At 35.3% G+C, this 17,813-nt stretch overlaps 1 protein-coding gene across 3 annotated transcripts in view; it reads right to left on the bottom strand.

The window, feature by feature from the left end:
* Positions 1-17,813, bottom strand: part of LOC134793431 (uncharacterized) — a 57,489-nt gene that overhangs the window by 27,202 nt on the left and 12,474 nt on the right. For all 3 annotated transcript variants that reach the window (XM_063765000.1, XM_063764998.1, XM_063764999.1), the window contains exon 2: positions 2,026-2,184. In XM_063765000.1, the coding sequence (XP_063621070.1) occupies positions 2,026-2,035 (10 nt within the window). In that variant the 5' untranslated portion in view covers positions 2,036-2,184. The remainder of the gene's footprint in view (positions 1-2,025; positions 2,185-17,813) is intronic.

Raw genomic sequence — 17,813 nt, 5'->3', positions numbered from 1 at the left:
AACCTTCGTTTTTTGCAGGCGGTTTTTTGGCGGGTGGGACCCGCTCTGATTAATCTCGGGCCTCTGGATATCGTGCCAGCATAATGTATTGTGTGCTTTTTTATGATAAGGAAAAGGGGTTACTGGGCATATTGGATTTATGTAGCTACGGCTACGTTATGTGGTAATAAATGATAATGATATATTAAGTATATTCTAAATTATTCTTGTATAAAATCATGCCCCAGATTTTATCTTACATACTTTAATGATTAATTTACCTACTTTACATAATTTTCATTTAGTGAATAGATTTCCCACAAACTTTACAAATACATATCATCAGGTTTAGCATTTATAAAATACTGCCACAGACTATAAATCCGACTGGTCATCTATGAAACATACATATTCCATGGTATCCCATTTAAAGCAAGAAATTGATGGTTCCTTTTGTGTGGTTTCCAGTCCAGCGGGGATGGACGTGTCAATGCGGGCGGCGACCTAATGTAGACGATTTAGGCTTGACAGATGATGGGCCGAGCTCTTAATCCGATGGCGTCGTGTTAGAGGCCAGCAACCTCTCTTAGGCCTGTTAGACTCAACAGGAATTAGGACTCGATCCAATATTAAACTCAAAAATTATATAGATCTTTAGAAAAGTTTAGTTGGCATTGGTCAATTGAGACACAATGAGACGCAGTTCTATACATAGATACAATTGAAGAATGAAGGAGAAGAAGAATCCAGACGAAAATGTTAATGAAATACAGGAAAATACAAATGAGAATGTTGCTAACCTCAGCACGAGTATAAATAAAAATTAATAATTCAAGTAGGTACCTAATTATAAGGACGATATTTGGTCTATTTTATTTTTAATTAATATTATATTATTATTATTTATTCATTCATATAACAATACAACAATTGAACAAAACGGTGATACAACAGGTTGTTTAAAAAAAGTCATTTAATGACAAAGGTCTCCGGTGCTCGACTGGCCGGTTAATAGGATTAAAATTACTATCCTTTCATTTGCTAAATTTAGCTATAGTACTTTTGCTGAATTTAAAATAACAATAAATTATTAATATGTCTAGGTTATCTTTATGTTTGATTTTAAAAGTGTATCACAAGTTGACGTTGTTTTACAAAGTGTATCCCAAATAGGCATTAATCAAGTAGGTATATAACTACATACTAGTCCTTTTACAACAGCATAAAAAAATGGACGAACATGGATAACGCAGCCACGCTGGCAAGAATGGCTAAGAGCAGGAGAGAGATGGCAAAGGTGGTCGCCGACGTCCGTTAGGGCATGGCAGATAAAGAAGAAGTCCTTTTATACTTTTTTATACTCACTGCATTAGCCATGGCAATTCATAATTAATTTATTGTTTTACTAATTGAATAAAATTACTATTTTCTAGAAAGACGTTTAGTTTAAACCTTTATTCTTCGACACTCAAGCACATCTAATTAATCTTCTAAGTCATTAGGTACTTTAAAAAATAAGGACAGCAATGTCAACAAACGTATACATATAGGGCCGTAATGTTACTATATTATTTAATGAAATGCGGGTAAGTAAAAGAACAAGACTTTGCTCTTAAAAATATAACGAAGGTTCGACTTATTGATGACAGAAAAATTAGAGATTTATTAACGCTTAAAATGAGAAATGTTTTTGGAACACTTTTCGTAAGATCAGTGTTCTATTACTTAGAATGTTATTTTTAATATTTATTGAGAAAGTAATTTCTTTAATTTTACAGGACTTTTATGTGACATTCATTTTAATATGGATGCCTGTATGGGCTGTAAAAAAAACTGTGATATTTGTGACATTTTACGCCCCGGACTCGTGCTGTTAAAAAATCTAGTGCTTTTCAAACTCGATGGGTTACCTACGCTTACAGCTGGTGTCATTCCAATACCATTTTGCGGGATTTTATGTTTTTAGGTTATACATTATATATTGAGATGAGACCTAACACTCTACCCATCGAGTTTGAAAAAATACTATAACCAAAAAGTACCTACCTGCTGACATTCTGCTGGCGTCACTGGTCCCAGATCACTCAATGTCGAACCGTCAGCTGCACCCCCCCTCCGGCCCACTGCACTTTAGAACGAATCACGTAATTCTTCACTGACATTGCACTTTTTCAATCCGACACTTTGTTTCAGTCACTTTTTGCACTGTAAAGGAACGAACTGATTTAGTTTCTTGAAATCTATTTGTAACTCTCGCACGAATTAATTGATTTCTTAGTCTTTTGAAATTTATCTGTAGACTAGTTCCTAAACGAAATCGATGAAAGAATGATATTAAAAATGTGCAACTAATTAAAGTGTAAGTGTAATGCTTCATACAGCCGCGCGTTTATTTATTTTTGAAATAAAGCCCAGAATATTTTTTCTTACGATAAAAATAGGTACGGTTTATAAGTTTTATTGATTGAGCAATTTTTCTATATAGCAATGTATGTCTTAAATCTGCTATCACCTCATCAGTCTCATCACGAGATAATTTATTTTAAGTACCTACCTGAGATTAATAAATCTACAGATTTACATCTACAGAATACACTACAGACTACATATATAGATAGATTGATGTTAAAGCGAGTGGTTGACAATTTAGTATCCTGGGGAGCTATTCAAAAATCGGTAGAAAACAGCGCCATGCTAATTTTTTAAATTTGGAATCGAGTGGTATTATCACTCGTTTTCAATTATATTAGTAGAATTTAAATGCTTAGTAGTGGAGATATTATTGAACGAAATACAGGAAATCGAGCGGTCGAAATTCAAAAATCGGCCCCCAGTTCAGGTGTTAAAATACGTCTTCGATTGGTTTAGCTATGTTCGTAACGTACGAAGATGCATATAGGCATCTGCCTAATGGTTGAATTAAAAGTAAAATTTATCATTGAATACCTCTTTATTAGAGCGTTTCTTTTATTTTTTGCCATTTTATATATTGTGACCTTTTTTGCCACTTTTGTGTTATTTCTAGTCAGGATCGCGAGCCCTTTTCATCCTTATATTTAGGAGAAAAAAGGTGTCCTAAAATTTCTATACATTTTTCATACTTTCCTTTTTGTTACCGCCATACAAAGTATATGGGGAAATGGTAACACAATAGGAAAAAAACTCTGGGACATTTTTTTATCCCATTAGGATTGAAAGAGCTCATGATTCTGAGTAGAAATAACACAAAAGTGGCAAAAAAATCACAATATTTAAAAATGGCAAAAAATAAAATAAACGTTCTTTACTAGGTACATTTAGACCTGTAGTAGTGTTTATTCTCGCCACTTAGACAAAGGGGTCTAGTTATTTTAATATAAAGGGGAAGTTTAAACCAACTGAATTTTAAGTAGGATAGAGCGAATTCAGTTTGAATATGAAGTTTCTCTTTTAATTTTATATAATTTTAGACTGAATGCGCGATGCGTGACCGGCACAATAATTTTATGTGTGCATAGTTGGTAAAATGTGTGCATTTTATTTATATTTAATTTATACCTTAATATTAAAGAAATATACCTACTCGCATCTCAAAAATGTTATAGTCTTATCTGTTATGATTGTTATGATGGCAAAGTAGGAACTCGATTAGTATATATGTAAATGAAAATTATTTAGGTACTCTGCATTCTGGAACAAACGGGTAAGATCTTTAGGTATTTAATAAGGTGAATTGAACAATATTACAATGGCATTTAATATTATATTTAAGTACATAACATCACCAGTTGTACATGTTGAACTAAAGTAAACTTAAATTATCTTTCATAAAAATTCGTAGTTATTGTTTTATTCCTACTTGTATAATAAATATAAGTCTGTCGATATTTTTTTAACCTCGTGCCGCCCAATGTACATTAGGATGTACACTCAGTTTCGATGGAATGTCTACCTTAATTAACCCTTCAAGTGGCGGTCAACCCGTTAATTCAACGAGTTCAGTCTTGATTATTAAGTGGTGGTTTTGGTAAATAAATTGTATGTTAGGTCTCTTTTAATGATTTACTAATCTTAAAAATAAAAGTCTTATATTGATAATTAATTAACTAGCAATTACCTCCAATCATCAATTTGTCTTATGGTGGTAATAATTTTTAACAAGGAAACTGGAAAACTGTCATTCTTCCGAAGTTTGATTAGGTCTGGCCAAATGTATAAACATTATAATAATTTAATTCCTATTTTCAAATAGCGTATTTAACGCTGATTTTAACAATATGTGATTTAATATACTTTAAAACATAGAAAAGCTTTAATCGACGATTTTGTAAAATTCTCTTAATCTGCGCTGACCACCCATCGGGGCCCGCCACGTGACTGCTTTTGCGCAAATCCGCGGCGCCACTTGACTACTTTTCGCGTTTTCGCTGGCGCCACTTGAAGGGTTAAAGACAAAGTTTCATTTATCTCGTTAAATTTTCGAGGAAATTAAATTCGACCTAATTGAAAATACAACAAGATTCTAACTTCCTTGGCTATAATTTTGTATGGTGGGCGGCACGAGGATAAAGATGTTTTTTTAGGTGAAACAAACATTGACCTGACTTATTTTTACAAGAAGTAGCCCTTATAAAGGTCTGAGAGTCTTCAATCCACGAATGAATAAATATAGAAAACTTGAGTGTTGAATGTAGATTGGATTGGCAAACGATCTCAACATTGCTTCTTATCCTTCTAGAAGCTACAAGCTACATAGGAGTCATAAACTTTCGGTGACATCTTAGTATTATGATACTTTGATAAGGGTTTAATAATCGCGTCCCTTCTTGACTTTTGAAGAACTTTTTGGAGAACTTTTTACTAAACATATTAAAACATAAGACTAACTGAACACACTAGTTCTTTATTACAGTGGAAACTGGATAAGTGGAACCTGGGTTAGTGGAAAACCTCTTTAAGTGGACCCAAGTTCTCGGTTCCAGTCCCTTGGCAACCAATTACCTCTATAAGTGGAATTTTGGGACCTCTATAAGCGGAATCCATTTTTTCGAAAATTTCTTATTTTTACCTCTGTAACTGGAAGCAGCCGTCTCCGAAACCTCTATGAGTGGAATAGCTCGGCGTTATAAAATGTGTATTTTTATTAAACCGTCACAAGGAGGGTAGTTTGTTTAGTTCATTATGGTTCGTGTTTTAACTACGTATTTTGTATGAGATCACACATCTTTCAGTTTTTTTTGCATTAAAGTACAATCGGTACATTGATTTATTTAACCATACTGGTTTCTCGTGCATAAATAAATATTAGGAGTGATTTAGTTTTTGTAATTTTGAAAATTGTATACGAGTAGGTACTGTGGATTATTTACAGTATTGCTTTTTTTAAAGTCAGGATTATATACCTATTTTTGTTAATACATACATATCTACATACATATTTAATAAAAGATGATTATTTAAGTCTTGATCATACCATACGTGACCTCTATAAGCGACATTACTAGCATCCACAACCTCTGTTAGCGAGAGCCTCTGTAAGTGAGAAAATGTTTTATTTGAACCTGGTTTAGTGGAAAACTGGATAAATGGAAAACCTGGATAAGCGGGACTAAACAGCCGGTCCCTTGCGATTCCACTTATCCAGTTTCCACTGTAGTTTAAAATAATTGACAACAAAGTCATTGTCACATGTGTCCTTCTGCATTAAAACTCAACGACACACCAATTCAATTAAAAACTGCAAGAAAACGAACACAATTTCGTGATTATTAATTCAATCCATTGCGGCTTAATGCGGTTAAAAACTGCCACAAACGGGAACAACGTTTAATTAAAATAAACGACATTAAAATACACAACTTTTCAGGTATTTAACTTAAATAAATTTTCGCCGACTTCCACTCACTTCGACCTAGTAACCCGCCAGCTTCTTATACGAGAAAACCGAAAGAGTTCTAGCAGAAATCTTCACCTGCTAATTTTTTTTTTTATAGTTGAGCGTAAAGTTTATTTAGTCAAAAAACTAGCACAAACAGCTCTTGTTTTGTAACTCAGTATAAAGAATTTCGCTTTTTGTGCCCGAATTAAAATCCTAATTGATTGAATGAGAATTTCTGGGGGCCAATTTTTGAAAAACGAGCGCTCGCTTTCGTCACTCGAAAATCGGTGGAAAACAGCGAAATGCTAACTTTTGAAATACGAGCGAATTGGAAATCGAGTCAATTCTATTAGTAGAATTTAAATGCCGGGTACTGGAGATATTATTGAAGGAAATACACGAAATCGAGTGGTCGAAATTCAAAAATCGGGCCCCTGTTTGGGCGCCATGGTGTCATAAATGAAGAATATGGACATACTAATTTCAACGATAGTTTAGTTTCAGTTTCACGCAAATTTTTTACTGCCATAAATCGGAGTAATCTAAGATTCTCTCTCTGTTTTTAACCTATATTTTTATGTAATAATGTATCGGACATTATCTGTAATATTAGTTTTAATCCTTTACTTCTACACTACATAATAATATCAATGCCGCCGAGCGATAAATGGTTAACCTGTCGATTCTTTTTTTTTTCTTCTAAGAAACGTATGTGGTTGTCGAAAATGTTTGTATATTGAATACAAAATTTAACCACAATTAGGTCAAAAAACTACTGTATGTGTGATTATCTTATATATAAAAATAATAAATGGAACTGTTACACATACTGTCAGCAATTTGATATCGGACTGAGCAAATTTGCTCTCACGATAGCTTGGCAAATATACCCTTTATAAATCGTTTGAACTAGTTTTTTGCTGAGTCGAATGTTGATAATTTCTCGTGTTGTGTCAAACTTCACGAATTGCAATGTTTATTGCTTGGAATTCAACTCCCCCGATACTTATAGATACTTTTGCAATTTTCAAGTCATAAAATCAAATTATTTGTATTTTTTACCAGTACTTAATTCGTTTGTTTAATTTTATTGCCGATAATCTTTTATTTTATGCAATATTTATTTCTCAATGCGAGCGTCACAAGTCACAGTTATATATAAAACGAATTGCCATTCGCGACCACACACCATAATCCCTTAATGCCGTTTCCATCCTAAGGAAAAATATGGAATAATACATGAATAATACATATATGAGTTAGGGAATCTTACGTCGTAAGACAATTATTAAACAAAAATCAGACTAAAATTATGAATAAATATACGTACTAGTACTTATCCTCCTAAGTCCCTTCGTACAATTTTTATTGTGTAGGTAACTAAGGGTTCCAATTTCAAAAACAAAACAATTGCTTCTGGGTCTCAGGATGTTATACTTACAAATAAAAAACATTCGAACATACGAGGGTTCAAAACATATTATAATTAGGAATGTCCTCTTAACTCCTTCGACTTTAGCCGGTATGAACGGCAAATGCCTTGCGTGAACGTGTCAAGACTCTTGACTGAGACAATCGGGGTCAAGATGAAAGGCTAAGGGTTTTTAACCTGTAGTTAGTACTGAATTTTACTACCGGTTTCTTCTTTCTTTTAACTGTAATTCTAGGTAGTATTCTTGGACATACAGGTGGCAAAGCAATTGATTGTAAATCGTTAATTTCGTAACAATCTTAGTGTTAAACTCTAGACAGCCAAATTTTACCTAAAATAAACATTGTTAAGGTTTCTTAACATGAAGCAGGCAGGTACTCTTTTTTGTGAATCCGGTTAAATGCCGAGGGATAATATCTAATGTGTAATATATTTCTGCCTGGTGGTATAATGTGTATATAGGAGGCCTGAAAAGTGTATTAAATATGAAATTCATGGAACTTGTATCATATTTCTTTTATATTTTAACGGGTTTTTTTAAGGTTCCGTTGTCACATACCTAGTGAATTTACAGGTTTTCGAGTGAATTGCAAACAAATTGTACATAGTTAAGCACCTGTAATTAGTCTAAAGTTAATTGATTCCATTGTGTTATAGTTAAGCCATTTCTATTTAAGTTAGATGCATGAAAGTGTGTTAGCGTATGCTATATACAGTACAATAAATACAATACAATTTACTTAGTTAAATTTCGTAACTCAAATGAATCAATTAAGTTAAGACTAAGCACAGCTTCTTAACTGCGCTTAATTACGTACAATTTTTTTGCAATTCACTCTGTTCGTAAGATCTCGCAGCTATGATATGATAACTAAGAGCCTATCAGGCTATGCTAAATGTATTTATGCAATCAACTAAACTTACGTACCTACTTAAGTATCCATAAGTTAACTGTTTAGCTGAAGATAAATGGGACGGAGATTTATCTCAGGAAATGAAAGGATCCGGTGAAAGAACCCAAAAGTCTCGAGCAAGGCCCAGAGGCACAACATTAGTATCTCAAAAGTAAAAGATATTATGTCTTGTTGTACACAGATGTGGACAGGCACTTTGGAGTTGAAACCTCTAAACTTGGAATATAAGTCGCTATGTTTAATCTTGCAAACGAATCACATGGATACTTATATGTGGAAGTTTTATCATTATCCCAGACATGTTCGCATTTTGGTAAGAAAACAAAACGAAATTCAATCATGTTGTTCTTAAAATTTCACGAACCTAGTAAGATGGACAAGGTAGACCGACTGGTTAAGACCACATGGAATCATCGCAGCGCTCGACCGGTACCTAGTTAAAAGTCCTTCGGGCAGGTCTATGTACCCATATTTATGGAGCTGGGATCAAGTATGCTGCTGACTTTACTATAGCTACTAGACATACTAACTTTTTTAAACGAAAGAAGAATTGTAAACATAAAATCTCAACAGAATCCCGTAAAAATATAAAGAAGCGTTAAACAAATCATAACTTAGATCCTACCGATAATGTTATTCAGAGATGGGGTGAATATCACGAAAATATACGACTGAATGCGATTGGCAATAACCCCAAGTGGACTATCATAACAGTATATCTCGAGCCTGTACTGTAGGCTATTCATCATTTTGCCCGTGAGCTGCTGCTATCCACTACTGAAAAAGTATAACACAAAATAACAAGAATGGGGCTGAAATAGTCGACGTGAGTAAGTATTTATAGCGTGATCATTGTAACATCATTTTAATCGTTTTACCTTGGTGATATTGAAACTTAGGATAGGTATGCTAACGCCATTTAGTTTAAGTAGTTCTTAATTCGGTAGAAAGTTATTAGGCGGTTAGTTTCAAAGGATGAATTATGATTTCAAATATTGTTATATATACAAGCTTCGTGAAAAAGGATCAGATAGATGATATGAGACGATGTCGAAAAGTGTGGACCTACTACCTAGCGTTTATGAGGTGGCGAATTAGAAAAGGCAATTCCCATAATATCCGCTACTACGCTACGAACCGTTCAAAGTACCTATTCAAATTGGACACGCGCGGTTCGCACCTCTGCCAATAATCGGAGGATGTGAAGTCGTTTCGAGATGTTTACGAGTATGGCCGACTATAAAGCTGATTCAATTCATTGAAATTCATCAAATTCTGCAGCATTGCCGTATGTGCGCTAGGGTACTAGATCTTGTACTTTTTTTGCGTGAGAGTAGGGTATACAATTCAATGATTTTTATGCACATCCAATAGTTATGTTTAGTTTGGCAGAGTCGAACTGGGAACCGTTTAATAGAACATCTCGGGAAATAAATAAAGTCACTTTGTTCGTGTAGAGTTTAATTATCATTTTGATTAGCATATTATAATATATACCTAAAACTTTCGCGTTTTGAACATTTATAGACAGGTCTATCGCTAATTTATTACACGACTGCCCAAAAAAAGAGTGCATTGTTTTATTACCTTTATTTACCGACGTTTCGACACAGGTTTCACTGGTCGTGGTCGCGGCTTACCACACCTACCTAAACCTAACGGCTAAATTCGCGATAGACCCATTTATAAATGTGAGTTAATACTCGTAATATATACCTACTTCCGCAATACAATAAATCTGTCCCAGCTGTTACTATCGAATAAGAAGTTTAGGTATTATGTTGGTCGTTTGATAATATACAAGATGGACGAGGATCTTCGAGGGACCACAGCTCACAGTTCTGAATAAAATACTAAATGTAAGTATTTAAATGTCGTCAACACTTCTTTCATCCCAAGCATTCATAAGCTACGCTAACTGCTAATCATCAAGCGAGAGTCAAATATACAACTGACTTGTTATAAAAAATGATTCTGCTTCTACTTGCCCTAATAATCATTATTACGCCACAAATAGCTTTAAGGTACTTATCGTCGCTTCCCAAATTCTCCCAATGCCAGCAAAGTACCTACTTACGATTCATCCCGCTATAATCCTTCGCTTTCGGTAACCACCGCGATCACCTAGTTTGACTGCGCTCATTTATCCCAACTGCGGAAAATACACTGCAATTCCCACTGTTATAGATTACATAGCGATGGTGCAGATACTCTATTACTCTTATTAAAAGTGATTATTTATAGTGTTTTTGATGATTATTGTACATATCTGGTAATTGAAGTCTGTCCGGTGTACTTGAAAATGTTTCCACAGAAGTAAGGTGGATTGAAATCTTGAAATTCTTTCTACAGGCCACCAAAAAGTTTCAAGAGCTATCTGGTCAAGATGCACTGCTACACAGATAAATAAGGGCAGCCTAGTGGCCTGATTCTAATTTTAATATATGTCAAAAATTATTAGTGACGTTATTGTTTGAAGAAACGTTACTTTGACACTGACAGATCCAATACATATCGTTATCTTGTCGTGATTTCTGACGTATATTCAAATTAGAATCGGGCCGTAAGATCGGAGCTCTTTAATGGAACTTTGCTCAACGAGCAGTAGTCTGTTTATACCAACCTAAGGCCCCAAACAGGACCTAAACTGAATTGCTAAAGGACGGAGCTATATAACTCGCATAACTCCGTCCCTTAGCAGTTTAGGTCTTAAACAGAATCGCAATAAGGACATCATGGTAAGGCCCCTGCACTATAAAGTATTTTGAAAGAATCGACAATGAGTTTATTCAAAAGTGTAGTATCGTCTATAGTGTCATGCAATCTGTGCCGCTACGCCAGTGCCAGAATAAGGAACACAATAAATGTAATCCGGCCTTAATAAGAAATAGGATTGTAACGCTCAGCTCTTAGTTTTCGATTGGGCTGGCGGAATTGTGTATTTTTAGAAGGAATGATATGAAACTGAGTGGTTTGAATTATGGTTAATAAGTATTTATAATAATAATAAAATGTTATAGTTAATTAATCTCACTTCGTTTCACTCTCACGTCTCACTCATTAAAAAACGATAAATATAAGGTTTAAGTAAGTGTCACACTCATACAATTTAAAACTTTTACTTGGTTTTCGTTTTAGTCTGACTACTATACTGGTATGGTAAATTGATAATTGTACAAAATAGATCAAAAATACTTAATATCTATATTTTTGACCAGATCACCGATATCATAACGTACAAAAAATTCATCAAACTTACCAGAAAACACACTTTCATTACCTACTACAATAGGCGCGTCCTTTCCAAACAAAATGTATATTTAGTTATGTAGGACATGTACGTAGGTACTTCTGGCCGGTCAAGAGTATCCTAAACCCACAAGCAAGTTATGAAAGCAAATGAGGCGAAAGGGGTCAGGGTCGAAGCCAGGGTAATACGTGATTTTTGCTTATCCCTTAGGGATATGCAAAGTTATGTATGACTATTCGTTTTCATTGGTTCTACCCGGCTACGTTACACGTCTAGGTATGACGTTTTTTAGGGTTCCGTACCCAAAGGGTAAAACGGGACCCTATTACTAAGACTCCGCTGTCCGTCCGTCCGTCCGTCAGTCCGTCCGTCTGTCACCAGGCTGTATCTCGTGATCTGTGATAGCTAGACAGCTGAAATTTTCACAGATGATGTATTTCTGTTGCCGCTATAACAACAAATACTAAAAACAGAATACAATAAAGATTTAAGTGGGGCTCCCATACAACAAACGTGATTTTTGACTGAAGATAAGCAACGTCGGGCGGGGTCAGTACTTGGATGGGTGACCGTTATTTATTTTTTTGCCGATTTTTGCATTATGGTACGGAACCCGTCGTGCGCGAGTCCGACTCGCACTTGCCCGGTTTTTTTATTTTGTTACATTATTGAACGAGCCTTAGCGAAGGTCTCCGTTTCGGAAATGCTTTCGTATGTCCGGATGTTCTCCTCTACAGGTCGCTCGGTCGCGGTCGATTTTCATGAAGTGTAGCGAGCAGGTTAATGAGAGCATTAAAAATATTTTTTTTGTCTGATCGTCTTTTCCAAAATGGCTGAGGCATGCATTTATTCAATTTTAAGCTATGCAAGGTCTTCAGCTCACCATTGGTGTAATCTTTGTAGCTAAGAATGTGATGCAATGATGCGAATTTAATAACGACGATGATAAGGTTATTTTTACCCTCCATTTTTCCGTGTAGCAACATAACAGGTCTACTTGACGTTGAGACGTTGATGGTATCGCGGCTTGTCCCGCCAGACGTTATTAAGTGGCCCTCTCCTGAATATATAGCGGCCCACGAGACGCAATAAAAATACTAAGAATGGGCTCACAATTTACCGCGAAAATGTATTACACCTCTAAGCACATTGTGTGAATAGACTTGCTCAGAAGAGTGCTTATTGGGGAATAAATGAAGGTATTTTTACTTAGACGAAACTTTAATACAATTTGGAAAACGGTTATTAAAATATATAGAAGTGAGTACTAAAAAACCGGCCAAGTGCGAGTCGAACTCGCGCGCGAAGTAGAGCTGGGTCGTTTCGAGTTTTCCGTGAAACGAAACGTAACAGTTTTTTTTAACCACGTAACTGTTTTCAAAAACAGTTTCTAAAATAACTGGATTCCCTGTGTGTGTCGAACGAAACGAAACGAAATCGCATATTGAAGTAATAAAACGTAAAATACGCAATTCACATTTCAAAAAAACCTAATTTGCATCGTCTCAGTAATGTCTAATATAACTTGACCCCTAACTTCAGTACTTTATAAAGATCAATCGATAGGTCACACATAAAATGGCCTCTCAATTCATGATGCTAGCGAGGGTTCGTTAAGCGTCGTGAATCATTTTTAATGTTGTTCAATTGACGCTACTTTCGCTACTTGATTTAAATTTACGCATTAAAAGATTCCTTGATTTAAACCCTAATGCTTAGAAAATAAAGCACTTATTTGTCTAACGAACATTAAAGTTTTTGAATATAATGGCCTGGTAAAAAGCGTGCCTAGCGTCTACTTGAACAAAGCTCAATCCGTTTCGTTTCGTTTTTATCTCTATCTCGCTCTTTCGTTAGCGGATAACCTATATCTGTCCCTGCTCATCGGAAAACGAATAAAACAGTTTAAGAGCTGCGTTTTGCTTTGCGATAGTTGCGTCCGTTATGCGCGACTATGTTATCGTAAGTCGCCGCCTCTTTGTCATCATTTTTATAAAAACAGTTTGTCGTTCCTGCCACAAACTGTTATTTCGTTACAGCACAAGAAAGTGTTTTTAAAAACACTTACGGAAAAAAACGCTCAGCTCTAGCGCGAAGGGTTTTACCATTATGCAAACGGCAAAAAAATCACGTTAGTTGTAAGGGAGCCCCACTTAAATATTTATTATATTCTGTTTTTAGTATTTGTTGTCATAGCGGCAACAGGAATACATCATCTGTGAAAATTTTAACTGCCTAGCTATCACGGTTCATGAGATATAGCCTGGTGATATACAGAGAGAGACACGGACGGACAGCAGAGTCTTAGTAATAAGAGTCCCGTTTTTAATAATTTTTCACGAGTTTCTGAAACTATGGACACTGCAGCTTTACTTTTAGTTCTGAAGTTATTTGTAATAAATTACAAACTTACAACGTAAGAAGAGAACGGTGACTCAAAAATAGATTCAAAACTTCCGTAACACTTTTCACGCTTTTCGTCAGAAAATAGAACATACATAACGGAATAATGTATTCCATCCATGCGGCTTCCGTAAACAACCATCCGTCTGAATGGATGATATAATATGTAGTATGTTACAGGAATATAGCGAGCCTCTGGAGGACATATTTATTAGACAGTTTTGGAGAACATATCCAGAAATACAAATTGCAGTCAGCCTTTCAACGCGCATGGAGCGGACTTTCAACGATATGCAATAAATAAATATGGAGCAGGTGTGTTTCAGCACATGCATATCGAATGCTATACATACATAGGTATATATTAATGCGTATAGTGGTGATAGATTTTATAATAAAATGTATATGCGCGAGCAATGAGCATCGAGCAAGCTTGAGGCGAGCCCGATGTGCAATGAATATCTTTCATACAACGTTGTATATTAGATGAAACAAGAATACAAATATCCCTCGTAACTATATCCTTTAAGTTTATTTTATTTGTATACCCAAACACAAAAAAAAACATTTAATTAAATATAAGTACTTATGTATTACTATGCATCAAATCGCTAACACCATATGCATATTACAATGATGAATGTAACATTTTAACGAGCAGATCGTGAAATTACTTGGAAACCACATTTAGATCTTCGACGAAGAGTCATTGAGCTTAATGTAGCGTTAGAAATGGGTTAGTTAAATTATACGCGATAGAACCTAGCAAACTGTGGGATTACTGTCTTCAACACCCACGGCAAATAGAGGAGTACCTCTATTTGCCGTATATTAAGAAGAGTACTTCTTTGTCGCTATACTCTTTGCAAAGTGTCGTGGTCAACACACACAGGTTTTGCTTGCCGTACGATTTCTCGCCATTTTTAGGGTTCAGGGTTCCTTCCATGGCAGATTTGATTTGGTCAGTCCATCGTATAGGTGGCCTTTTACGCGTCTTGTTCCATTTGCTCTACCCTGCAGCAATAGACGCTCTATGGAGTAATTGTTTCGACTCGAGAAGTGACCAAAGAAACTAACGAATGCGGGTCTTTACGAATAGAGGTTCTAGGTTAAAGTTACATTTTCATTATTTTGAACTAATGAACATCCCAATCGGATTATAATCAGTGTTAAATATTACAAGGTTAAGTATCCTCTTTACGATCACGTAGACAAAAACTAGAGCAAAGTCAACTTATAACTAACAGGAATAAAATCAAACGTGACAGGCAAAGTTTTTATTTTTTGGCCTTCGTTGGAAACGCCCCGACGCGGTCCCAACAAAAGCTGTAAAAGATGACGAGAGTAAAAAAAGCCTTACCCGTTGTCCTAATTGAGCGAAGAAAGCGACTTTTGTGCGTAACAGATCTACGAAACAACATAGGGCACAAGCTACAGAGATAGAAATATAAATTAGAAACACATGCAAAAAATTCAGTATCTACATGGTGTGTCTGACCATAGGGCTTAAATCCAGGGCTTGATTTTACTCGCTAAACTGAGCTACTTTTACTATGGGACCAACCCTAAAATCGGGGAAAATTTTTTGGCTTTTCCATAGAAAACGTCGCCATCTGATCAAACAAAATGTATGAAAAAGTAAAAAAAAATTTCGGGATTTCGGGGTTGGTGCCGTAATAAAAGTAGCTCAGTTTAGCAAGTAGAATCGAGCCCTGGATTTAAAGCCCCATAGTCAGACACAACCTGTATAGCGATAAAATATTGATGCCTCAAGTGCTGGTCTGTTGGCCTGTATCCTGACATCCCCGACTGTCTTTGTCTTTGATATAATCATAATCGTTATAATTATACCACTCGCGAAAGATTACCTATCTTAGGTGCTCGTGCTAATCCCACAGTTTGGACAAGGCCTGCTCTGAAGTGAGAGAAAGGCGGCTCATTATAATTTCAGAGGCGTCGCGTGTCCAACATATTTCAAACTACGGGGTTTTGCATGTTTCACCCATGTGACATCTTGTTTGATGTAGTGGTTCGTAAATGTTTATGTTACATTAACTTTTAACAGTACTTAAAGTGAATTTTTATATTCAGACAGGAATTAGTTAATATTAATACTAGTAGCTCTAATATGAGCTGTAGACCTCACGAAGCCCCATGTTTCCTCCATTTTGAAAAATTGCCAATAACTGAATCATCTAAAAATTCCATATATGTAATTATAAAAACCTACTGATAAAATTCACGAAAATCGGTTGAGTAATGAGATTTCGCTAGGTTAAACTATGTATTTAACCAATACGAAAAAATAGGTCTGTAAAATTAGACATATCGTGATGTTCTCTCTGTAGTGTAAGGCGACGACGGGACAACGCCGTAATATACACACAATTTAACAATTTAATCATATGTACAAACAATTGTACCTAACTGTTATCTTCAGCTAAATAATAAACAAACCTAAACAATTAATTATTAAAGATAATACATATTAGCTTAGAACATAACCAATTTCGTAATTAATAACATATTTCCTTGTCACGTCTCTCGACAAACTTAGACAGGCAATTTGAGTAATCGGATAACTGCCTCACCGCCGAGCGGTTTGACATCATCATTAACTTTGAGATCAAACCATGGATACTAACTTTGATATTAATTAATGACATCTAACTACGATAATTTTAAATTCATGATACAGGTGTGATAGTGTAACCTTGATTTAATCTGCAAATAAATTTTAAGGTTAGGTGAAAATCCCAAACAGTATTTTTGACTGACCCTTATTATCGACGGTGGAAAGACCCTTTATGCGACATATTGTGAATTTTACAGGAGAGCGTTTTAAAGTTACTTTTTTCTTATTAAAATTATAACTTTTTTCAAGTGTATTTAAAGATATCGCAACGTTAATAAAAATTCAAATAATGAACTTGTCGTATGTGAGGGTGGTATTCCACCTCTGTCTAATTTCTTTGTCCAATGTCATTGCGTCTCACTCTCTCATTAAGCAAAATGTGAGACGCAATACACATTGGACCAATATATTTTACAGATGGAACCACCCTGAGCTACTCCTGGCTCATTGATGTAAGCAATAGGCACTGCAGGTAGATATTTAAGTAAATAAATATATTTTATTGCGACTGTTGTTACATCGCCATGAAACCCAGCTTAATCGACGCAGTAGACGCCAAGTCCAACGATAGGTATATCTAACTCGATTTCTACCAAAGTGTCGCTTAAAGACAGAACTTTTCCACCGTCGATATGAATTTTGACATACTCTTATTTAAAAGCCACAAGAATGAAAAGTAGCTGAAGTTGTTACATTCCCAACAATTGGAACAGGAGAAAAGCAAAATAAGCACTCAATTCCTTCGGGGAATGTCAAGTCAGCACAATAAAGTCCCAGGTGGCTGTTGGCCATTCTTGCAGAATATTTTTGTTTCCTAGTTATTTACATTTTGGCATTGACTTATACAATCTAGTCGTAAAGACGGGCCCTTACGAACACTACGAAGTGGGCCAGAAAAATTGTGCGCAAATAGCGTTTGTGCACATTTCGTTGGTGCGCATGTTCGCTCGGCTTCCAGCATAAGGAAATTTAATGCTAACAAGAATGTAATATTGTCACTTTGTAGATCTAAATCTAAATATTTTGCATAAGTACAATAATGTCAGAAAAATTCGTAGAAACAATCCACTCAGTAAAATTCCACGAGAATAAGAAAACCTATTTACAACTGCTAAACACTTTTAGACCAAATAACAAGGACACACTTACGTTGTTAATAAGGTTTCTGTTTTAATGGGGTCGTAAAAACGTTGTCTCAAGTAACAATCAAGTTTAATTTCACATAAAATTGCCTTTGGGAATTGCTATGGGTTCTTGGAGGCTTTGACTGTAGTTATAAAACTAAACTAAAGGTTATTGAGTGTTAACAGTGGTAACTAACTATACTCTGTACCTTTAGGTAT

The sequence above is a fragment of the Cydia splendana genome, chromosome 9 (genome assembly GCF_910591565.1).
Source record: "Cydia splendana chromosome 9, ilCydSple1.2, whole genome shotgun sequence".
NCBI lineage: Eukaryota > Metazoa > Arthropoda > Insecta > Lepidoptera > Tortricidae > Cydia > Cydia splendana.
The sequence above is the reverse complement of the archived record's forward strand: the minus strand, read 5'-3'. Positions and strand labels throughout refer to the sequence as shown.